Below are 24,549 nucleotides of genomic sequence, written 5' to 3' on the forward strand. Positions count from 1 at the left end.
TATGTGATCACCTTAAGGTTCTGGTGAGACATTCTGCGCGGTTCGATTAAGAGATGTAAAAAAAGATTTTAGTATTTGTAGGTTTGTTCCTGATGGAAATTTTAACAGCCTAAAAGAAAAAGATTTAAGAGAGAAAGCCACTATATTTTGCACTTTTCTGTTATTTCCTACAGTTTTCATCTATGTTGTTTTTTTATTTTTTACCCCTCCAGGGGGTCTTTTTTGGGCTCTAGTGTCCCTTATATGAAAATAGGTTGACAGGAAGGGGGGGAAGACATGCTGCAAATATCATCGGGTCCGGGAGTCGAACCCGCGACGGCGACTCAAGGCCTCCAAACATGGGTCGCGCTAACCACTACGCCACCACGGCACGCCCTATGTTTGTTTTATAAGTATGAACAGACATTAATAAAAATAGCTTCTTAATTAACTGGTGGATACATTTAAGCACAACACAGTAATTGTGCTTCACTTCATAGATTTTATTGCTGTTAAGATGGCACACTTTGTTTATTCTCAGTCTAAATCAAATGAACATAAAGTTGAAACAAAGTTCTGAAATTTTCTAGAATCTTTTGTGGCTTGTTTGATCGATTTCCCCTCTAAAAAGCGAGTGTTGCTTGTATTTTTAAATCTGTGTCATCTGTGCTGCGACTCTGGGGCTTCATCCTGACCTTGAGAAACCAATCATGTGAGCAGCACGTTGAGGTCTGTGTGTCATCGCCCCACACTGTTTGATTCAGTGGTTTTGTTGTGCCTATTTTACTATTTGGTGTTTCTGAGTGTGTTTGTTGAAAGCTAGCGATTGCTGTCTGAGGAGTTGCACAAAAGTGGTCATAATGAGCTGCCCAGAGATCTTTAAGATAGAAAAAGATAACAATAGTCAAAGCTGTTGCAGTGGAGTTTCCCTTCATTTCTCTTTATCCTTCGGTAGTCCTCGAACTGTCCATCCCATCCAAGTAATCAGCATCCTTCAAAGACGCCCGGCCAAAGCCAAGGCAAACAGAGAGCGCGTCCTAATCAGGCACATGGAGAGCCGGGCTTATGGAGCCCTGCCCCCACTACGGGACCATTACTGGACTGTCGGGGGTTCAATATTGGAGCTTCCTCATATGTTTGCCATTCAAATAAGCATTAATGTTTAAGGGGTGCAGAAAATTTCTCTGCCTCATGGATAATTTAATATTTTATGGGATGGAAATGTGAAAATGTTCACAGTAAAATCTGAACTGAGCTGGTTTGTTTTGTGGTGGATTTGTACTTTTCATATTTTGTTGTAGCTACTAAAACCTGCAAGTGTTTCAGATGGAGGCTAATTTTTGATAAATTAGCATTCTGTGGATTACAGTGCAATGTTATTAACTTTCCTTCAGTTTCAAGGAAAAGGCACATATATGCTACAGTGCACAATGCTCAGAGACGAGCTTATGTGTGATTTAGAAAGAGACGGTGCTCGTTTCAGGGACAGCGTTCTCACTGACTGCATTCCCTGCATGTCAGTCTGCACAGTAAATAGGTCAGTGTTTTATATGAGTGAAGAATCACTAATGTCTGAGTCTTCATGAATCTGCCTTTTTTAGCTGTCAGGCCCGCACACCAGCCAACAGCTTCATGAGCCAGCTGTCAGGCATGTTATTAGGAAAACGGACACATGGCTTTCAGGGCTGCAGATTTGATTTACTTCTTTATTTGCTGTTGAGCTGTGCAAAGTGTTTCAACAGGCATCCCAAAATCACCAAACGCAATAATAATATTGCTGAAGAATGTCTGCACTATAGTTCTCAATATATCATTGAGAACTATATCATTGAGCAATATATCATTGCCTTTCTGTAGAGATGGTTGAGCATGTTAGCTGCTACCAACATGCTAGCTAATATTAGCACGGTAGCTAACATTAGGGATTCCAAAACTGAAACTAGGCGCACAAAACAGTTTGTATCTGTTTTTAATGTGCTTCTATGGAAGCATAAATCTTTGGAAAATATGTGTCAACTTTAAAACTTTTAGAAGTAAAGCAAACATAACCTAAAGAAAATAAACGGCTGAGATTTTGGTCATTTTTATTCTGAGAGTGGGAGGAATTTGTGAGTATCATATGTTTTATTACTGATGATGCAAAAGGTGTGAGATATTACCATCGTTTAAACATTTTGTCTCTAATTATACCCATTGAAATGCATCTACATTTAGTTTTTAAAAATCTTACTTTATTTCAATGATGACTCTCGACTGTATAGATGTCACTTCTCATTTAATAACCAGTACTGTTAATATTAGTTGATTAAAAAATTCATTTAGATTAATTTTACATCTGCTTTATGTGTTTTAAAACAAGGTTTTTGTATTGTTACAATAAGCAAAAATATTATTTATGAATAATTATAAGGTAACACTTTATTTGACGGGTTGTGAATAAGACTGTCTTGACACCGTCATAAACATGACATAACACCTGAACTCATAAACATGAGTAAGTCTTCATGAATATTTATGACTGTTGTCACAAAGTGTCATTTGGTAAATCATGACACTTTTAATACAAAGTTGACATTATTCAAAATGTCTTTGTTATGACAACTTGACATTAACCAAGAAATCATGATCTGACATAAATTTGTTATAAAAGTATTACTGATTAAACTTTAGCTGTAATAACATAAAGCTACATAATTTTTAAAGTTTAATCAGTAATAGGCTCAACTGGAATTCACCAAATGGAGGAAGAAATGGTGTCGAAGTTTTGATGTCCTGAAGGATTTCTGGAGATGTTGCATTAAGGTTTCCACATTTCTTTTCCCCCCTAATGATGGCATTTTATTTTGGTGAAGTACGCCAATCACTCTTTTATTAAAACGGCAAATAACATGATGTTGGAATGATGTTCTCTGGTAAATGGTAAATAACCTGTACTTGTATAGTGTTTTACAAAGTCCAGTGGTTGGGTGCTAGGGCAGTCAGTCATCCAGCGACCCATAGGGAACATTTCAAAAAGACTTAAATAAATAAGCAATGCTTAGCCTGGTGGGGGCACAAGTAAAGCCTGGTGGTTTATAATACGGTAGGTGAATCCCTGCTTGAGTTGTAGGTACGCCAGACCACTAAGCAGTTTTGCAAAATTTAAGGTATTTGTCCTTGAATTTATTTGTGTAGTAGTGAACTTTTCCTCACTAAGTTCCCCTTCAGACCCTGTTAGTAAAGGACCTGGTTGTTTGTGGATTGTAATACTTTTAGCCAACATTTTCACAATGTGTTTTGCATTGTTAAAGTTTAGTTTTAACATCAGTCATTAAATGGAAAAAATAATTATGTGTCTTTTTACTCGATATATTGAAACCTGGTTGCCATTTGCTTTGCTTGCCGCTTTTATTTTAAAGTTTTAACTTTAAAGTGAATTTAAAGCTCCTGCCTCCAAGTTGTAACCCGCTGCCTAAAAAAGGTGCTTTGTTTTTATGTCTCTGGGTCTGTAAAGATTTTTGCTTAAAAGAAGTGAAAACAAGCCTCACATTTAGGACTTGTGTTTGTTTCCTTTTATTGTTGCACAGTGCCTGTACTGAACTGTGACCCAGAAACCAAGCTGCATGCCAAACAATGATTTACGTGTACCATTACACCGCTAATAACGTGTGTCCAACATTTATTGCTCCGTTTTGCAGCTCAGCAGTTCACTGGCCGGCCTCCACAAATAATTTACAGCTGTCCTTTAATAACAGTTCTCCAAAATGAAAGTATCCTGATGCTGTTTTCTCAATAATCTGTTCATTTTACCTTCTGAAGAGAAAAACAGTTAGTCAAGGAGAAAGACAATGTGCAATTGGGTTGTTATTTAAATTTTGTTTTGTTTGGTTGTTTTCTATATACTGCACAACAGTAGTGACAGATATCAAATTACATAAGCATTCTTGTGAAATTGAAAGGAAAGTTTTTTGTGATGAAATGACCCATAATTTGTTTATATTTCACTATGTTTTTACTGCTTGATGCAGCCGTTTCACTCCATGCAGTGGCTTCTTGCATAATTTTGCTGTTTTTGGAGACAAATCTGATTCATTTGTAGCTTTTTGTTATGCTCCACCTTCCTACCTATCCAATTCCTCTGTTCCAAACCTGCCATATTTGGAAATAAACTGAGTCTTTTGTGCCCTGTCAGATTTTTGTTATCTTGAGCGATGGTTGCATAAAATCCCACAGGCCACTGTGAAACCAAATGTGTAATTTTTCAGAGCCGGTGCATACTGTTGTAGACCAGGGGACTGTGTCTTTGTTTGCTAATGTAGGTCTCCACTAAGGGGGCCGCCTGGATGTCCCGCTTTCTGTGACGGCTGTGCTGCATATCACATGATAGGCTTGGCCTCAGGGTGAAGGAGTGAAGGAGTGTAACATGGCGGAGGGATGGGTAGATGGAAGATGAGAATGATAGAAGAGTTTCCCCGTGCCAGATTATCTGAGAGTCAAATCCTGGTTTCACAGCTGAAAAGATTCACTGAACAGTGCACGCCACCACAGCTCGAGAAATGCTCAGCATTTACAGAGCATAGTAGCACAATGTTGCCGATTTATGCAATTTTTTGGCTTTTTTTTACCCACCGTCTCTATTTAGGATTCCTAAATTATTTAAAGAGTGAAATTTAAATAATAAAAACAACTATGGTGTTCAGATTTCTTCTGTTATCCAAATAGGGGATGATTAGATGTGTAAGAAGTGAACTTTTTGACCTATTTACACAAACGTGTGAAACAAAATAACATCACACATTCCCCTGAACGAACCATTCCTAACTTGAAACATGGTGTTAGCATATTGTTGGTGCACAGCAATACCCAAACAGCCAGCAATCTTTCCACCAACGATCTGAAACAAGATAAGTCACTTGTTCCTGCTTGGAAATCACAACTCGAGTTTTGCACCATGTCTACTCAAAGGTAGGAATTTCACAGTTCCAAGTCCTAATAATCACCTGGCTTAGCATCTGAAGTCAAAATTACAATTGGAAAAATTGCAGGTTCCTTACTGGTTTCCATTAACCTCACATGCTTAAAACTTCAGACGGGAAATGGTCTGAAGCCTAACCGTGTTTCACTTCCAAAATGAAAAAAACAACTGTAAGCTATTAAAACACACTGTTGCTCTAAAATAATAAAATACTATTCCGATTTTCAACTCTAAATCCCAAAGTAAAGCAGGTTTTCTCTTATGTTTTCTCATGAGTGAACCTTTGTATCCTGGTTATTTAAAGTCTTTGTCCTCACTCAGATCTTGTTTCTCTCTGTTTTTCCTTTCAGGATCTTGTGAGTGCTACTAAAGATGTCTGATAGTGTCGATATTGAAGAGAAGCCACCAGCCCCCCCCTTGAGAATGAACAGTAGTTCCCGAGACTCTTCATCAGTGAATCACGCATCTAAACCACTTCCAATGGCTCCTGAGGAAAAAAACAAGAAAGCTCGCCTGCGCTCCATCTTCCCCGGAGGAGACAAAAGTGAGCATCGTTCTGTACCTTTTACACTCCATGTTATTGCTCATTTGTGTAGTTTCACTAGCCTGTGTAATTAAAAAAAAAACAACATTAGAAATGTGCTATTATTTATGTTTTTGCAGCGAACAAAAAGAAGGAAAAGGAACGTCCAGAGATATCCTTACCCTCAGACTTTGAACACACAATCCATGTCGGCTTTGATGCTGTTACAGGAGAATTTACGGTAAGTAATTTACATTTCACTATAAAAATAGGTCATTAAATAAGTATGAGTGTTTCTGAAAAAAAAAATAAGCTTAACTTATTTGAAAAGCTTACCTCTGTAAGCCTTATTATAGGTAATGCCCTAACAATATTACGTATAAAACACAGTGATTTAGTTAAAAAATTTAAAGAAAAACCTTTTCATGTATACGTTTCTGTTCTGGAGTTGTCTGTGATAAAAGTTACATTTTGAAAGACAAAGTGGACATTGCAGACAGAATCTCCTTTATATTTGCATGTTGCACAGTTTGGAAGACAAACATATTTGGAAATGTGCAAGCTTTGAAAAATAAGTGTTTGTGAACATATCAGGACTTGTACTGTAAAAAGATGGAAAATTCTGCTTTTAGTTAACAGGAGTGTTGGTAAATGTAAGATGAAAAACTGTTAAATTACAGAAAATATTCTTATGCAAATTCAGTAAAAACACGGAAAATGTCCTGGTAATTTTCTGCCAGTACATTTTCTGTTTTTTACGGAATTTCCGTCAAAATCTTTTCTACAATTTAACATTTTTTTCCCCATAATTTAACAGTTATTTATGGTAAAAATTTAACATGAAAAAATGTTAAAATGCAAAAAACATTTTTGATGGAAATTCTGTAAAAAAAAAACCCTGAAAATGTACTGGCTGAAAATTACCTGAACATTTTCAGTTTTTTTAACAGAATTTTTTGTTACTGTGTACATTTTTAATAGGGAACCAGACTTCATAAAGTTGTTTTTCTGCATCTGCATATGCATAATGCAAATGAAGAGTGAAATTAACATTTTGAGTTAAATAATTCAACAAAATGCACAAAAAATGAGACATTAGCAGTCTTACATAGTTAAGGTTTTACATTTTTATCTTCTTTTAGCTTGATTTATTTAGCTTTAAATGTCAATGGCGTGTGTTTGAAGTTGAAATCTAATTTTCAGCCCCTTTAAAAACAACCTTTGCACTCAGGATAACATTTTCTGCTCTATTTGACTTTCAAATGCTTGGGTAATGCCATCAGTGACATCAGTGACAACTAGTTCCTTGTTCATATGGAAAACTATGTGCTGGTGGCAAACAGAGTTCCATTTTAGCTGTTTTAAACTGAACACTCACTTAAGCTCGTTGCATGCTTTGTCAGAACAGAGTGAAATACTGTTGATTCGTCCCTGGATCGCTATCCGAGTATCATTTTTCCTGAGCCCCTTCTGACACCAGTTATATAGCAGTGGCTATTTTCAGCAGAGATTAAGCTTTAAGTGTAAAAATGTGCAGAGAGTGTGATGAGACACCGGTAAATGACATTAACCCGCACTAAAAGACTGTCCATCCAAATGGATTAAAACACATAAGAAGACACAATTCCAAAAATATATAAAACTCTTCTACATGTCTACTGTAAATAGGCCATAAAAATTCAAAGTGACCCGGAGCGGTAAATGTTGAGCTTCGTTCAACGCTTCAACACTTAACATTTACAGTTTGCATGTGCTAAATGCCAAGATAGTAAGAAATATTTTTTAATTAAGAATTTTACACAGACTAAGGTTTATTAAAATCATTTGAGGCACAACAGCTTCCTTGTTAAAAAACCTACAGGATAATGCACAGATATCGGGAGCAAATTAAGCAGTACCTCCAATACTCATGGGGGCAGTGTAGCTCAGTGTAGTTCATGTGTGATCAGTGAAAGGAACATAGATGATCAAAATGGCTGAACTTCTCTTTGTTACACTGTATTTAAAGAGGTGCTTCTGTCTGCACGTTTTTCAGGAATGTACATGATTAAGATTTTCTTTAAAGTTTCCATGTTTACTATTTTCCTCTGAATCCAGAAACTCAGAACTGCTCTTCAGTGGCAACCATGGAAATTTAAAAAACGGGCAGTGATGCCTGAGAATGTTAGAAATTGGTGAAACTTATTTTCTTGGGTAAAGAAAGCAGAAATAAGCTTTAATAGACAACTTTGGGTTACGGTGAGATTTTTGGATGGACCTAAAAGGTCTAGGAATAATATTTTTAAGGGACCTGAAGAAAAGCGGGAGAAAGGTCGCACGTACTGCAACACCTTGACTTGTAGTCCTCTGTCAATGCGTGACCTCTTCAGGGAATCCCGGAGCAGTGGGCACGGCTCCTACAGACCTCGAACATCACCAAGCTGGAGCAGAAGAAGAATCCACAAGCTGTGATCGACGTGCTGAAGTTCTACGACTCCAAAGAGACCGTCAACAACCAGAAATACATGAGCTTCACCTCGGGAGGTAATAAAACACCAACAACCAGCATTGCAGAAAAGTATTTTGGATTAAAATGACACGGAATGCAAAAATATTTTTGTGATTTTTATTTTTTATTTTAGACAAGACAGCGCATGGATACATTGCAGCAAACACTCTGGTGAGTTTTTGTGTACCCAACTCTGCTTTGGTTGGTGTTGGGTTTTCTTACCCAGACTCAATAATATGTATGATTTCAAATTGGTGAATGCAGAATAATAATTTTAAAAAAATCCCATGATGTAAATGATAAAATATCTCATTGTAAATAAAACTTTAACAGGTAAGTTCCAACAAATGATTTTATATGTCATTTCTCACTTTTCTTTCACTGACATTTGCTGGGGAATTTCTGCAAAACACCTTAAGATGAATCCCTTTCACACAGATTTCTGTGTGTTCCCCTCTAGAGGGTTTCTTCCTTGAATATATGGCACAATTCTCTTCATTTTGCACTCATACCAAACAGTTTTGCAACTACGGCAGAAAAATAAGTGACTGCAGAGAGAGGTGTGCTGCCTATTGCTTTTTTTTCTCTCCCCGATCCACTCCCAAATTCAAAACGAACATAGACAAAAGCGTCACTGGAGGCTCAGCTGCATGTAGAGAGATTCCCGCTGTGTTGACCTCAGTTATCTATGCTTTGAATAGCCCAGCCTGAATTCACTGGGTGAGGAAGAAGAGGAGGAAGAAGAAGAATATACTGCCCAGGGGAAAATCCACTGGGATCTCTTCATGCAAGACCAGTGAAGGGTAAAAGGGTGTGGCGGTCAGTCAGGGAGGAAAGCTTTCAAATGCATTTCAGTGTTCGGCAGCATCGAGAGGTGACTCAGCTATTGGCTTCATTGTCACTGAAATCTTGAGCTAATGTAAAGAAAATGATCACCAAAGACAGACAGCAGGCCCTTATCACACTGCTGATAATCAACTGCAGGTGAATGTTACAAACTGATGTGCATTTTGCATTAACTTACCAACTAATACAGCGTTTTGCTGTGTATGAACTCTTCAGAGACTGCAGAACAAGTTACTATGAAATTGTCATATATGAGATTTCAGAATGAAATGAATGCAACATTAGATCTACTTTGCGTTAAAGGGAAATCCAAGATTTGGTTACACCAAAGCTTTTATTTCATTTTAGCATATTTACAACTTTGAGCTTTGTTTTTGGTGTACACTCATGCTCTCTCAGTCAGTTTCTGTCAGATATTAGCTTCACTCAAGTATGATTCTCATTACTTTTAATGAAAAAGCTAAAAAATTAGAGAAATGGAGGTGTCGCCAGTTTTAATGTCTCATTTTAGAGACAATCTATGAAAAACTCTAGCTTTCTTATATTCTCACATGGTCTTTATTTGACCCATATGTAGTAGAGAGTCCAAAAGTTTGAATATGCTGTAATTCCAGTGTGAGGCGGTTCTACAAAGCAGTGTGTATAACCCACAAAATTCTGAAAAGTGGGAACCTGAATACTTTTGCAAAGCAGTGTACAGATATCTTGAAGTACGTGATTGATTATGTATATGATTATGTACTCTGTAAAAATGTTTAAAAATACCACCCTCCGTAGAAAGAAATTCTGTTAAAACACACTTTAGCTACGTTTTAAATACAAGAAGGCAAATGGGAAAACATCCACTGTACCTGTTTTGAACTGCTAAACACAGAAATAAAAAATCTCTGACACCTTCACAATATCAAACAACAGGACTTCTTTTTCAAAGTTAATTCATATGAATCATTCTGTCAAGAAGGTATAGTTAACTATGAGAATGGTAGAAATCAAATCCAGTGAGGACGAGCAACGTGATCTGAGGAATCAGATGCTAAATGAAACGTCTTCATTGAGCAGTAAAATACAGACAGCAGGATAAGTGTTATGACAATCTAGATACAGTAATTGAGATGTAATTTACTTCTGCATACCTTCAAGTGATTTTTATTGGCAGTTTCCAAAACAAATGATGGCATAACATTATTACACCTGCATCTGCTGACGCATCTTGAAGTGGAGAGAGAAATGTTGTTTTGAACAGGAAGCATATTTAATTCCCGCCACGTCCTCCCCTCATGTTGTGAGTTGGGGGATAATGATGTGGACATGAAGTCCTCTCTACTCCCCACCCTGCCTCCTCCTCTATACTATACATACTATACACCTAGTCTCACTTACTGTATGGGTTTGTTTTAAGTAAATCCTCCCATTTTCAACCTTCACATTCAGAACCGACTGCTGTCTTCTGGGCCTCCTGTCAGCCTTAGAACCTGCAGCGCATTATTTGACAAGGTAACTCCTCCATATTACTTTCCACATGATGTACCTCTACATTGGCTGTGAAGCTAAATTCAACTATTTGATGGCCTAATATTGACGGAGCCGTCCGGCTATTTTTGCAGTACAAATATTCAATTTCAGAGGCACTTGTATTGATATTTCGTGGGGGTTTGATTGGCACTATTAGCTTTTGATGTCTTGAACAGATTCATTTTCTTCTGAAACATCACACAGGGAATCATTTTTTGTGGTTTTCTTTGACTTGCCGTCTCTGAAATGGCAGAACAGTAGCATATTCCACAGAGGACTATAATGGCTGTCAATCTGCATGTATGAGCTCATATTTTAACAGTTTAATCCACATTGCCAATAATCTGCCTGTAACCTCATCACCATTTTAGACATTACTGCATGGCTCCCAATAAAAAAAGAGCACACACACACACACACACACACACACACGCACATGCACCGAGCACTCCTCTCTGCACTGCAGTCTTGGCCCAGTCTTCCTCGAAGCGAGTCAGAGGCCCAGTCTGTCTCAATGAAGGACTGGGACTTTGCTTTTAATCACCAGAACTAAGCTGCACTGCTTTCATTAATGCATGACGAGAGCGGATGAAGTGTTTCCATTCCATAAGAGGAAGATGATCCAAGGCAAATAATGTTCTTGGATGGAAGGGGAAGAAGAAGAAGAAGAAGAAAATGGCAGCGCATTCGACGTATTAAATATGCCTGATTAATCAGACTAATTAAAAGGGATCAACAGGGTGTCTGTGGCTCATCTAGATGCTGCCCACCACCGGGTTGAAGTATGTCAGAACTCACAGCGCTGTTACAGATTTAACACCTCACTACTTAAAAATTCATCCCCATCACTGGTTCATGGCACACCTTGTACTAGAGCCCACAGAGAAATGCACTGAATGCAACCTCACTTTCCCTCTTAGTTCTTGAATCATAAATGCTTTTTGTGCCATAAACATGACTTTTCCCTGACTTCACCTCTGACACGTTTTGATCTCGATGATCACTTTTTTTTAATTTTTATTTTGTTTTTGAATACTTTCGTTGAATGATCATTAGAGATGCACCGATCTGAAATTCGTGGCCGATTTCTGACGTCCATTTAAAACATAAAACAACAACATTTAAAAGATTTTCTCTTGCTGCCCTATCTTTAGCAGCCTTTCAATATTTATCTGTGAAAAATAAACAAGATCATAACATTTATAGGAGAGAGCGGTTATAAAGACAAAACCCTAGTTTTTTAAACCCGGTTTAAATTTTAAACCAGGTTTTGATTCAGTATTAGTGATTAGTGAGGTTTTTATGGGTAGCATTACAAAAACAGCGATCTCTAAATGCGTCTTTCAGAGGAATCATTTTCAAACTGCGTTACCAGTGCAACCTACTGGCGGCACTGGTTCTCAGAACAAAATAATTCCCACTACTGAACAGTGAATCAAAAACAAGCGTGACGACGTGTGCATTGCCTCATTTAGCAGATGTTCAATATTGGAATGATGACAAACCCATTTTAAGTTGTAATTTACTTAATTTAGTAATTTTCCAGTTGTAATTTACTAACTGATTTGTGCACTGACCAGGCTAACTGCTATTAGCGGCTACATTAGCATTAAAAACTAGTAATAAAATATCATAAACCTTGAAACTCTACAGCTACAATTAAACTAAATGAGGTTGTGCAGAACCACCTATTGATTTGGTGTGGTCTAAATCGCCAAAATGAAAATGCTGATAAAGAGTTTTCTTTTTTATTTTGGGCATCATGAAGTTTTATATGATAGAAAACCATATTGGATGACGAGGTTGTGATTGACGAGACGCTTTCTAATTATAGCATTTCAAATTCAACTTTACGTCTATTTTTCCAACATGAATTTGGAAATTTTAACTTTTGAGTTAAAATAGAACACATATTTAAAGAACAGTCTTAATCCAGTGATTCAGTACCAATCAATGACAGCTAGTTTCTTAATGTTGATGCATGGAAAGCTTGGCATTAGTCAAGGTGTTTGTTACAAACAGTGAACCACTACTGCGGCGATGGTACAGGGAAAAAACGATCATCTCTCTTTCAACATGAGTTTTAGACATGTCTTATAATACCCAATTATAAGACATGTCTTCATTTTAAACCCCAGACTTATAACATATATAGCTAACTGTTAGTGTTTAATAGTGTGCGCTCACTGTTAGGAAAAAGATTTGAATTTTGAGTTTGAAAATTGGTTTCTGGTCACCAATCAATATCTCGGTGCATCTCTAATAATAATTTGTTAATTTAAATCATTAAATTATTTAATGTGGTTGGAGAACGCGGGCCGTTTATTCCTGGTGGTAACAAATCAAAACAGCGTTGCGTTTGGGGAGCATGTGAGGATCTACACAAATCGCATTAATTAAATGCTACATTCACCTCTTCCAACTTAAATCTCTTCCCATCCAGGGTGCCAAAACGTCAACAACAGAACCCCCGATTGCTCCGCCCGTTTCAGAAGAGGAGGACGAGGAGGAGGAAGAGGAGGAAGAAGATGAAGACGAGGACGACGATGACGAGCTGCCCCCGGTCATCGCCCCTCGACCTGAGCACACCAAATCTGTAAGTCCAGGAGCCGCCGGTTCGTCAAATCACTCAGCTGCTGTTATTACTGTACATTCTGACTCTTCTGGTGCAGATCTACACGCGCTCCGTCATGGACCCACCAAAGCCCCCCGCCCCGGTCAAAGAGGAGTCAACTCCACCAGAGTCGCAGGTTCAGCCTGACAACACCTCCAACACGATGTACCGCCACACCGACCGGCAGAGGAAGAAGTCCAAGATGACAGATGAGGAGATCCTGGAAAGACTCAGTATGTCTTTAAAGATCTTCAACATAATGGAATATTATTCCTTACATAGACAAATCTGAGAGAAATAAATATATATTTTTTTTTACTTCATATAAAACTTTGGCAATTATAATTCTGGAGTGTGATATGGGATTAACCCTTCCAGACCGAACGGATCAGCGACGCTCCAGCCAAATTTGTAGTAAATTTGTTTGCGCTTTCTGAAAAATTCCAGCGGTTTCTGAAAGGGGAGACGATTCGCTTTTCAGCCAATATCGGGTTATTACGGTAATTTCACACCCGCCGTAGAAGGGAGTGAATTTAATCTGAGGGGCGCTCTTTTAATAGACTGTAAATTGCGAAAATAACTTGCTAGATATTGAAAGTTCCAGTTGTTATGGATAAATTGGCAAATATATATTTACTCACAAGACATTTAAAGCAATGCGTACAATTAAAATAAGCAAAAAATATCCAATAGTAGTTTTGAAACTGTTAAAGAATTAAAATCTTCAAAATTATACATACTGCTTCATTTATACACATGCACTCTTACCAATATTTGGATAAATTTCCATTTGCTATCAAAAAGCTTTCAGTTTATGTTTCTTGCTGGATGTTTGACATTTGTTCTCACCAGGATTGATGGAGCTCATTTAGGTTTGTCTGGACTGGCTTTTTTTAATCACAGTTTATACATTTTTAATAGGTTTGCATTTGGCACAGCAGTGTACAAGTTTCAACCGTTCAGCTGTTGATGTAAGGTGAAGCTCTATTTGTGCAATTCACCAGTACCACTTGTTGCAAAAATGACTCATAGCTCAAAGCAGAGGCCAAAGTTTGGTATCTTTGTTTGTTTGTGTCAACTTGGTTCACTGGTTTTCCTGCTGGTTCCAGTATACATTAGCCTTGAGCCTTAGTGGTTCCTGGATTCTTTGTAAATATTCTGACTAATTTCCTTTCATCACAGATGAACAGCTTGTGTCAGATGGTTGAAACATGAACACAATTAAGTGTTTCTAAATGATCCAAAAACACATAAAACCTGGTTTTGGAATGGATTAGCAGGTTAACATGAAGCTTTTGGGAATGGCCCTCAACTCAACTCTATTAAATATTTGTGAACTGTTCTTAAAAGCTGGGTCCTTACCAGAAAACCATTCAATTTAAATGAGCTCTAGGAATGTACCCACTGCCAAGAAGAGCAGTCAAATATCCTGCCACAAACTTGTTAGTGACTAAGAGACTTTTATTCAAATATAATGAGTCATTTTTTTAGATTTATTCTTCTTTTTTTTACCCCTCCAGGGGTTTTTTTGTGGGCTCTAGTGTCCCTTATATGACAGTAGGCTGACAGGAAACGGGGAAGGAGAGGGGGGAAGACATGCAGCAAATGTCGTCGGGTCCGGGAGTCAAACCCGCGACGGCTGCGTCGAGGACTGAAGGCCTCCAAATATGGGTCGCGCCAACCGCTACGCCACCACGGCACGCCCCATTGTTAGATTTATTCTTGTTTAGATAAAATTGTGCATCACATTTAGACTTTTTTTTCCCCCTGATAGTATCCGTGTCCGTTTGTGTTTTATTTGTGATCTTCTTTAGTCAATATGTACAAAATGCCAGTTACTCTACTGGAGGTACAGTAGTTGTCTTGTAATTCGAAGGTTGTTTGTTCGATTCCAGCTTCCCCCGATTTCCCTAACAATGAAAGAACTGTTGTAGAAATGTTTATGCGTTCTTAAGTTTGACTGGATGAATGTGGCTATAATAAAAAGCTATTTTAAGTGGTTTGCGTTATGAGAAAAGGGAAATAATTTCAGTGTATTAATGTACTTAATTAGTCTGCTGCCTGCCTGTGACATAACATCAGCTTGAATCACCAGGAATCCATCAAAACAGGAATATGCAGCCGGGATGCTGATTATATTATATTATATTATCTGTTCTCTCCGACTCAGGGAGCATTGTCAGCGTGGGGGATCCCAAAAAGAAGTACACACGCTTTGAGAAAATAGGACAAGGGTAAGTCTCTTCATGGCGAACAAACAAAATGAGTCTTTTTTTTTTTAAAGCGTCAGTCTCTGCAAGGGAACTAAGAGAGGCTTAGGGTTGGATAGCCGTGAGAAAAGTGAGTGGACAGGAAATGAAAACTGAATCCCAAAAATATGGAAACACAGATTAGCTCCACCAGCTAGCTGCCTCTCTCTACTTTTCTCTGCATCTTTAAATGCTTTTTTTTTTTTTTTAATTCACGACTCCTCTGTACGGGTTAAGAAAAAACGTGCACTGGTTGTAATCTTCACACCATGCTCAACATTTCCATATTTGATCAAGTGGATAGCTGAAGACTGGGTAGTTGTCTGTTTTCTCTCCATTCTCTTATCTTGAATTTATTACCACCAGAAACTCTACTTTATAATTCATGGCCTGTGACAGAGGAGAAAGAGGAAGAAACAGCAGCAGGAATTCAGAAGAAGGCTTTTAACTGAGAGTTAAATACAGACTTAACTTCACTCATACCCCTTGAAATTTTATATTTTACAAACGCAAACTTCAATGTATTCTATTAAAATTTTATTTTTAAACAAAGTCGTTCATAATTGAGAAATGTGAGGAAAGAATATGTGGTTTAATTTCTAAGATGCATCTGTATTACGTCCTTTTAACTTTGATACCAAGCAATAAAATTAAGTAAACAAATTGCTTTCAGTCTCTTAGTAAGCTCTGGATATCATCCAACTTAGTGCAGAAAAGACAGAAGTCTTTTTTGTTGTTGTTTTTGCTCCTGAAAGTCAAGGTGTCATCATGTACTCAGATCTGAACTGTAAATACCAAATAAGGTTCAGCAGTAAATCAGTCCACAGCCAGATTGTCAAAATGAAGGCTTTTCTGACTAAACAGGAAACAGGATCTGGTACACACTTTAGTTTCCAGTACATTAACCTTTTGAAGAAGAGCACAGATCAGTGAAGATAAATAGGCAATCATCCAAAATTCTTAAAAGACAACAGTAAGCTCGATCCCACCACTCCTTAAATCCGTGTGCTGGCTCCCTTTTCATAAAGGGTAGAACTTTGTTTTGTTGATAGTCTACAGAGCTTTAAATGAAAGCTTGAAATGTGTAAAAACTGTTTTAAATCAGTACCGAGGTAAAATAAAAAGCGATCCCAGAAGAAAAGCGGCTAGAGCCTACAGAGGATCAGGGCAGAGGTTCGGCTTTCAGCAGAACACAAAGATCAAAATAGTTAGTCACGTATCAGAATGGCCATGTCAAAAGTCCAGACCTTAATTCAACTGAGAATCTGTGGCAAGACTTGAATCTGACTGATATCGAGCTGTTTTGAAAGAAAGAAATGGAAGAAATGCAAGTTTGTAGATAAGCACTGTTGACTGGGACATACCTCAAATAACTAGCAGTTGACATCAGCGAAAGACAATTCTACGCAAATGCACTCTAAACAGTTTCATCTGTAAAAAACAATGTAAAACATCACAAAGTAAATCTAAAAGTTTGTGGTGAAAAAGTAGTGTGTTGATGAAGAGTTTAGAAATATTAATTATTTGAGTGACTGGTGTAATCCATAGTCGTTTTTTGTACCAACGTAGTTTTAGCTGAAGATATTTTGATTCATGCTGCAAAATCTAATTTTATTGCAGTCAGATTAACTTTTTTTTGTTCTTACTTTAATTTCTAGCTAGTTGTATGTGCCAGCTTCTAAAAAACAGAAATATTCAAATGTAATAAATAGATCTTTCTCCAAATAAAAGTAATTTTTAGGTTTAAAAAGTATTTTTTGTTTGTTTTAATGTTGTATGTTTCGCTTTTAATTCTACTGTTTTGTTTTTTCAGAGCGTCTGGCACCGTCTACACTGCCATCGACATAGCAACTGGTCAAGAGGTAAAATGTCATGTTCTTCTCTGCTAATTTCTCCTGCTAATCTTTACCTACGTGAAGCCATAAATATCTGTGGTCTCAGGTGGCCATCAAGCAGATGAACCTGCAGCAACAACCCAAGAAGGAGCTGATCATCAACGAGATCTTGGTGATGAGGGAAAACAAAAACTCCAACATAGTGAACTACCTGGACAGGTTAGTTGTTTGAAAACCAGAACCTTACTTCTAAAATGTAAATGTTTTGCTGTTGTCAAGGAAACTGTAAATGTGCATTCCCCATACGACAAAATTTTAAGGCTATTTTGTCAAACAGGCAATCCAAATTCAAAGATTTTCAGTTTCTAAAAACAAAAACAAAAATCTGTGAGGCTTATTTTAGGATATTCAATTAATAAAACATTGACATTTATGAAACCTAAACATTTACCTTAGCCTCTATGAACTAAGTTAACACAATTCAGCTTTTACTGTAGTGACACTGAGGAATTGTCTGAACCTCCTTTTTATACGATTTTTTCCTGCTTCTACAGATTTTCTTCTCTCGATTTTATGAGTAGTCTGAGCTTATATTGAGGTGAAACACTGCCACCTAGTGTTTCAAAGCAGCAGGAACGCTGCCACAGTTGAAACTGTTCATTTTCTCACTAACCTTTCTGTTGTGGTCACATCTTTGCTCAGCAACAACCATGTAGACCTATAATGTGTTTTTATTAGTAATGCTTCAGCCTCCATCCCACAGGCAGTGGTTTGTCAAACTGATGAGGCTTACTGTTGAAGGAAAGATTCATCCCTTTCCTGTTCTCTTCATCCCACAGCTACCTGGTAGGAGACGAGCTGTGGGTGGTGATGGAGTATTTGGCTGGAGGCTCGCTGACGGATGTTGTGACTGAGACCTGTATGGACGAGGGCCAGATCGCCGCCGTCTGCAGAGAGGTAAGAAACCAGGTTTGGACATCCACAGTGAAATGGAAGTCAGAAGAAAAGAGACCGCTCAAATGTGCTTCTAGGAACATGGATGCTGAATGTATGTGCCTCTACTTTTGTCCTCATAGTGTCTCCAAGCTTTGGACTTTCTACACTCCAACCAGGTTATCCACAGAGACATAAAAAGTGACAACATCCTCTTGGGGATGGATGGATCCGTGAAGCTCAGTAAGTCACGTTTAAAGACTGGTACCAAAAAGTACAAATTTTTAGAGAAGAAAAACCAACCTGAGTAAAGTAAATAACTAAATGACTTTCCTCTGCCTTCCTCTGCAGCCGACTTTGGTTTCTGCGCCCAGATCACTCCAGAGCAGAACAAGCGCAGCACGATGGTGGGAACACCATACTGGATGGCACCGGAGGTGGTGACCCGAAAGGCTTACGGACCAAAAGTGGACATCTGGTCTCTGGGAATCATGGCGATAGAAATGGTGGAGGGAGAGCCACCTTATCTGAACGAGAATCCACTCAGGGTAAATGCAGTCCAGGAAACGGTTGTTGTTGTTTTTCCATTGTTAGGTGCAAACTGACTCTGCATCAACTGCATCAGTACAACGCCTCACACACACATTCTGTCGCATTGCAACTATGAACTCTGCTGTATTTTGTTGTTTTTTTTCTTCTAACATCCAGTAGATGTTTGGATAATTGTAAAGAAAATTGACCTATCACATAAAGTTCTGATAAGAGGGAAGTTTGGTGTTTAAAGTGGCAAAGTTCAACTGAAAGCAGAGTGTAAGTTATATTTTACTGTCTCACAGGGGAAATTTGTTTTTGGGCTGCAGTCACTTCACCATATAAACATCAGTCAACCAAACATCAGATATTATAATAGGTGTGACTTATAACTCACGATAAATGTTGATGTTAGTATGAGTATTGGTTAGCTTGCATATCTAACATAGAGATGTTAACTCAAATGTTAAAAAAAATCCCTTTCGCTTCTTACTGTAACATAACACTTTATGATCAAGATCACCAGCTTTTTTTTGATACAGATTATTGGATTTTTATTAATGGAAGTACAGAGAGATGTAATGATGGATCAGAAGAAACATTTACACAGGAAAAAAAATGGAGATAAATGTATTTTGCTGGATATACTTCAAGGCAATGTTTAGACTTTCTCTCGAAATCTTGCTGATTTAATATTTTCAAGATATTTGGATTTAAATTTTAAAAGTATCATTATGTTTTTAACTGCAGGCACTTTACCTGATAGCAACCAATGGTACTCCAGAGCTGCAGAACCCAGAAAGGCTCTCATCGGTGTTTAGAGACTTCCTCAACCGCTGTCTGGAGATGGATGTGGACCGCAGAGGCTCTGCCAAGGAGCTGCTGCAGGTGAATATCAAAAAAATATATAATAATTAAAACTTCATGGCAGTTTTTGTCCCAAATATTTGGGTCTATTTGGTTTTAACAGACCACAAAATATTCCGCCACAAACATTTTGGAAGATTAAGCAAATTCTGGGTATTTTCTTTTTGCAAGAAAAATTATCCTAAGTTATAATATGGGAGGTTATTTCGTTTATACATTTTCATCAATATTAGGAATTATTGCCTGAACATAAGCTCCTATTTCTTGCTGAAAAGTGACTTGTATGTAAGTTTTCTTTATTTTAAGTGTTTTAAGAAATTTGTGCTAAAACCAAAACTAATTGGTAAGAAGTTCTGTTTTGCTGGTGCAAAGGTAAGATTTATTCTGCCACTTTTAAAGGAAGCAAATTAGCGGATTTGCTAAAAAGTTCAATAAGATTGAATTATTCAGCTCAGTCCATTGCACTGAACCCCATGGAAAACCTCATGGTTATTTCACCAAATATTGATTTCTTGTTTCTAAATGAATTTGAACTTGTTTTCTTTGCATTATTTGAGGTCTGTAAACACTGTATGTATTTAGTTATGGTTGCAATTTCTCATTTTCTGCAAATAAAAACTAAATTTTTGCTTAGAATTTCAGAGACATGTTGTCAGTCGTTCATAGAATAAAAGGACATTGTTCATATTACTCAAACCTAAACCTATAAAGAGTAAAAGGGGTCATTTTAAATGGTCTCTTAAGTTTTTCCAGAGCTGTATTTTAGATGTATTCTCCATCTGTGCACACGCGTCACCTGATTCTCACAATTTTAACCGCAAGTTGACAGAATCTCTCCTGTCCATGCTTTCATCTCCTCCTTTGTGCCTGCAGCATTCCTTCCTCAAGCTGGCGAAGCCCCTTTCCAGCCTGACGCCTCTGATTGTAGCTGCTAAGGAAGCCATAAAGAACAGCAGTCGCTGAGGGTGGGGCTCCCTGTCCAAGCCAAAGGCCGGAGCGCTGATGCGTTGCTTTCATGACAGCAGGGGTTTGGGTGAATGGGGTGGGTTTGTGTGACTGACAGTGACAGCACAAGGGCATAAGACCCTCCCCCAGCCGCCACCGCTCGTCCTCCAGGCCTCGTCTGTGGGACGGACATCTGGCTTTGCAGCCTCTGGGCCACGCTGCTGAAAAAACAGACCTTGCCTCCTTGTTTACTTCTCCAGCACTGTACATGTAGAGCAGTCTATCACAAGTATGTCAGACATGCGTGTGTGTGTGTAGGTGTGTGTGTGTGTGTGTGCGTGCGTATGCGTGTGTGTGTAAACAAACCGTGCACTTCTGTTCACATCATGTCTTGTTTTGGGACAAATCCCTCCCTAAACAGCAAAGGAAAAATAGTTTCGATAAAAGTGAGAAGGAAAGGTGCTTATTCTCAAGAGTAAAAATAAAAAACTACTGCAGCAGTGAAACGGGGAAACAAAGATTTCTTCCCCGTCCCGGGTTAGGATTGGCTTCCTTCCCTCTCGGTTTGGACCCGACGTCAGCCTGCATGACCGTGGTTCTGTGAAGAAGCACCGCTAACCCTCTGCAGATCGCCTGCTCTGCTGTGTTTTGTGTGTGAATGAACGTAGGAATGCAACTACCTGAAGAGGAACACAAATTCAAGAATGATTTCTTCGTGACTCATGAAAGCTTTAAATACCTTTTCCGAAATCAATTTCTGCAGTTCTTATATATGATTTGTGCTCAACCTCTTTTTTCCAATTCATTTGTTTTTTTTGGTTTTAATCACTGGACATAAATTCAATTTCATTTTTATATTTGGTTTATTTTAAATTACTTTTTGAATATGTGAAGTCTTCATTATTTATAATATAATTTTTGAAACATTCTGAAACAAACTATCATTTGAAACATTATTACTCCTAATTTTTTAGCATTGATGTTTTTTTTGTTTGTTTGTTTTCATACAGTGCGATGCAAAAAGCCTTTCCACATTTTGTCATGTTGCAAACATCAGCTTTGTGTATTGAATTTGGACTTTATTTATGATGCATAATTGTGAAGTTGAAGGAAAATGATCAGTGGTTTGCAGGTACAAGGTGCCATCTAGCAGATTTACTTCCTGCATTGTCCTGTTTTTAGCTCCATGTCTCTAAAATGGCTTCTTATCGATTTCCTTTTTAGTCCAGCTGGATTATCATATCTTAGTAGTTGGACTCCTTGATTTTATGTAGGAACATAAACTCGATTACAAAGGCACATTACACCTTTAATATATATATTTTTAATTGTAAGCTGTGCATTTTCCTCCTTCTATTTCCACAACCATGCTCTACAATCTTGTATTTGTAACATGACGTTTGTGGTTATAAAATGAGAAAATATGAAAACAGATTCAGTAAGATTCTGATATGGTTTGGATAAATTAGAGGAAAAGTGATAAATTAAGAAGATAATAATCCTGAATTCAATCTAAAGTCCATGCTTCTCATCTGTCCTTAAACCGTGAGCAGAGGATGAAATCCAGTAGAAACATGTCTCATTTACAAAACAACAAAATGAAACGTCTGTTCATTGTAATTTTAATTTTCCTTCTGAATGTTGATGTAAGAGGAAGCCTGGTTAAGTGGAAAACTTCACGTCCTTCTGACATAAAATTTAAGTTGCTCCTCGTCCGAGCTTTAGTTTTTATTGAATGTGTCTTGTATTTTGACTTATTTCTCATAAGGTCATTACATTTTGTTGTTGGTTTTCAAATATGCGACAGATTTGAGAGAGGTGAGCGTTATCCGCAGAGCTAAATAAGGAGCGCCGTTCTTATGATTGTACCCATTCCTCTCATACCTGGTTTAGAGTTTAAACTCATTACAGTACAAAGTTTATTCGTCCGTGGTTGCATTCACTAGCTTCCTCCGGCATTCCCCCACGTACAATGCCGTGAGAAACTCGCATGAACTCATTCTCGACGTGAATGTTGTGTTAATATCAGGCTTTGAAACAAGTCGACTGTTCTTGCTTCACACTTTTTATAGCCACCAACAAGCTGCTACCATAATTCTGGCTGAATAATTGATCGCTTTTCTAAGCAGAACTGGAACACTTCATTTAAAACACAGCCTCAGACACAAGTCTGTTATTTTCTAATTGTGAGCATGCTTTTAAAACCAGGGACTTTGGGGTTGTGTTTCCTTAAGCTTAATGTTGATCAGTTTTATTTGTTCCAAACCCATTTTGGTGTTCAAATGGCATCCTTTCAGTCTGTGTTTATGTAAAACTAGCATAGAGAGTTCAGTGACACCAGCTGATTTACTTGAGCCTTGTTCGAACAGCACAAAGGTCCCATATACACATAAAACCGGTTTTGAAATAAATAAAATAGGCTAACATTAACTTCCTGGAATGTTTCTGACAGGGACCTTATAGAAATTTGCTCAGGCTGAGCAATAAATCAATAACAATATATATGGTGATAGACACTTGATCAATACATCAGATGAAATGTTGATAATTTCACTGAACTCTGTTCCAGAACCGCACAGCATTCTGGGAGATGTGGGCAAATGAAAGGCTTTAGCCTCTCATCCTCTCAGGGCCAGCTGAACAAAATTTGTGGCATGAGCTAACTCACTGCTCTCTGGTTACCTAGCAACTCATTCAATCTCTGGTTACCTAGCAACAACCTGTTGAGTAAGATACGCAGCAGCAGTTTCAGGTTTAGCCTGAATCAACTCAAGAGGAAACTGGATGAAACAGGAAAGGTCACATCAACAGTTTGGCATTATTTCAGCTATTTAAAACAAAAAACAAACAAATAATTATTGATATCAACTGATATGAAAATGTCTTATTGTAATACGATTTTTAATCATATCGTCAAACCCTAGGCCATATTTTAAAAACCAGATCTATGACAGGACATGAGTTCTGTCAGAACCTTGTTAGTGGCTACAGAAAGAATGTAGTGAATAAACGACCAAAACGAACGACGTTCCTACCAATGATGAGTGGATGCACATTTCTTACCGGCATTGTAGCTCCACTGTGTGTGTGTGTGTGTGTGTGTGTGGGTCTGTTTATGTGATAATGATGATGATGATGATGATGATGATGATGATGATGGGGGGCTGCCTCAATCTGCACTAAAAGATGCCTCACTCCTGTTTTCCACCTTACCTGTGAGGTGCAGGGTTGCTGCTCAGAAACATCGTACCTCCTCTGTACAGAAGATGCAGGAGAGGCGACAGACCTGAGGACGCAGCAGATTCCATGCATGTGAAAACAAACTGTGCACTGTTATCTCCTGAAACACATAGGCTGGGATTGTTAGGGTATGTATGTATGTAAATATGGCAGGTCCTCTCCCCCTGCCCTCCCTGTCTGTTTTTCAGAACTGTGTAACTTAAGCTGATAATAATTCAGGTGACTCGTATGGTACCAATAAATGTTCTGCACTCTGGGAATTGGGGAAAAAAAAAACAACAACAACCAAAAAACAGAGAAAGTCCAACCTACACGCCGTCTCTGCATACTCCCAGATCCGCCTCTCTCTGTTTTTTTTTTTTTGGGGTGGGGGGGCTCTATAGCAGACAATTCTTCATCTGTGGAGCGAGCCTCTGATCCCAGCTCTCTGTGTGCAGGCCCACACAGTCAGTCCAGGCCGAGCGCGGCTGCCCTCCTCTTCCTCCTCCTCTGTGTCGCTGCGTGTGGCCTGTCGGAAAGCCTCCCTGGCCCTGGGACGTTTTGGCCTTTCTAACCCTTGTACAGGTCTGAACTATGAGCACAAAGGTGAACTTCGGGACAGGAGACACCACTGATGTGCCCACCCACACCCCATCCTTCCCTTCCCACTTTTCTGTGGTTGCTCCTGTACATTCCTATCTTCTGAATGTCTAAACCTGTACACGTGGTGTGAAAAATTCCTCTATTAATGTGTATCAAGAGAATGGAACAAAGACAAAAAATGTTACTTTTTAAATTATTATCTTTATTATTATTATTATTACTCTTATTACTGTCTAGCTTTGTAAACTGCTGATCTATCCGGCGTACCTCGGCAGACCTTTCCCTGTCTTTGAAAAAAAAAAAAAAGGACAAGTAAGAATCGGGGGGGGGGAGAGAAATGAGGTTTTGGATAAACTATTTTTAACTGTGGTTGAAGCAATAGACTTTTTGAACTTTGAATCGTGCATGGCTGTGTCTTGAGTGTAAAAATACAAAATATTGCAGTTTGGGA

At 38.2% G+C, this 24,549-nt stretch overlaps 1 protein-coding gene across 2 annotated transcripts in view; it reads left to right on the forward strand.

Moving 5' to 3' along the window:
* The window catches only part of LOC102230909 (serine/threonine-protein kinase PAK 3), a 37,297-nt gene extending 12,893 nt beyond the window's left edge, over positions 1-24,404 (forward strand). The window contains exons 2-16 of one of the 2 annotated variants that reach the window (XM_014470193.2): positions 5,284-5,477; positions 5,597-5,697; positions 7,826-7,979; positions 8,078-8,115; positions 10,222-10,284; positions 12,746-12,898; positions 12,975-13,149; positions 15,087-15,150; positions 16,979-17,027; positions 17,107-17,219; positions 17,840-17,957; positions 18,077-18,176; positions 18,285-18,481; positions 19,215-19,352; positions 20,205-24,404. In XM_014470193.2, the coding sequence (XP_014325679.1) occupies positions 5,306-5,477; positions 5,597-5,697; positions 7,826-7,979; positions 8,078-8,115; positions 10,222-10,284; positions 12,746-12,898; positions 12,975-13,149; positions 15,087-15,150; positions 16,979-17,027; positions 17,107-17,219; positions 17,840-17,957; positions 18,077-18,176; positions 18,285-18,481; positions 19,215-19,352; positions 20,205-20,294 (1,725 nt within the window). In that variant the 5' untranslated portion in view covers positions 5,284-5,305 and the 3' untranslated portion in view covers positions 20,295-24,404. The remainder of the gene's footprint in view (positions 1-5,283; positions 5,478-5,596; positions 5,698-7,825; positions 7,980-8,077; positions 8,116-10,221; positions 10,285-12,745; positions 12,899-12,974; positions 13,150-15,086; positions 15,151-16,978; positions 17,028-17,106; positions 17,220-17,839; positions 17,958-18,076; positions 18,177-18,284; positions 18,482-19,214; positions 19,353-20,204) is intronic. The other variant, XM_023342011.1, reaches the window with a different exon arrangement.
* Positions 24,405-24,549: the final 145 nt, after the last annotated feature.

The sequence above is a fragment of the Xiphophorus maculatus genome, chromosome 11 (assembly GCF_002775205.1).
Source record: "Xiphophorus maculatus strain JP 163 A chromosome 11, X_maculatus-5.0-male, whole genome shotgun sequence".
Taxonomy (NCBI): Eukaryota; Metazoa; Chordata; class Actinopteri; order Cyprinodontiformes; family Poeciliidae; genus Xiphophorus; species Xiphophorus maculatus.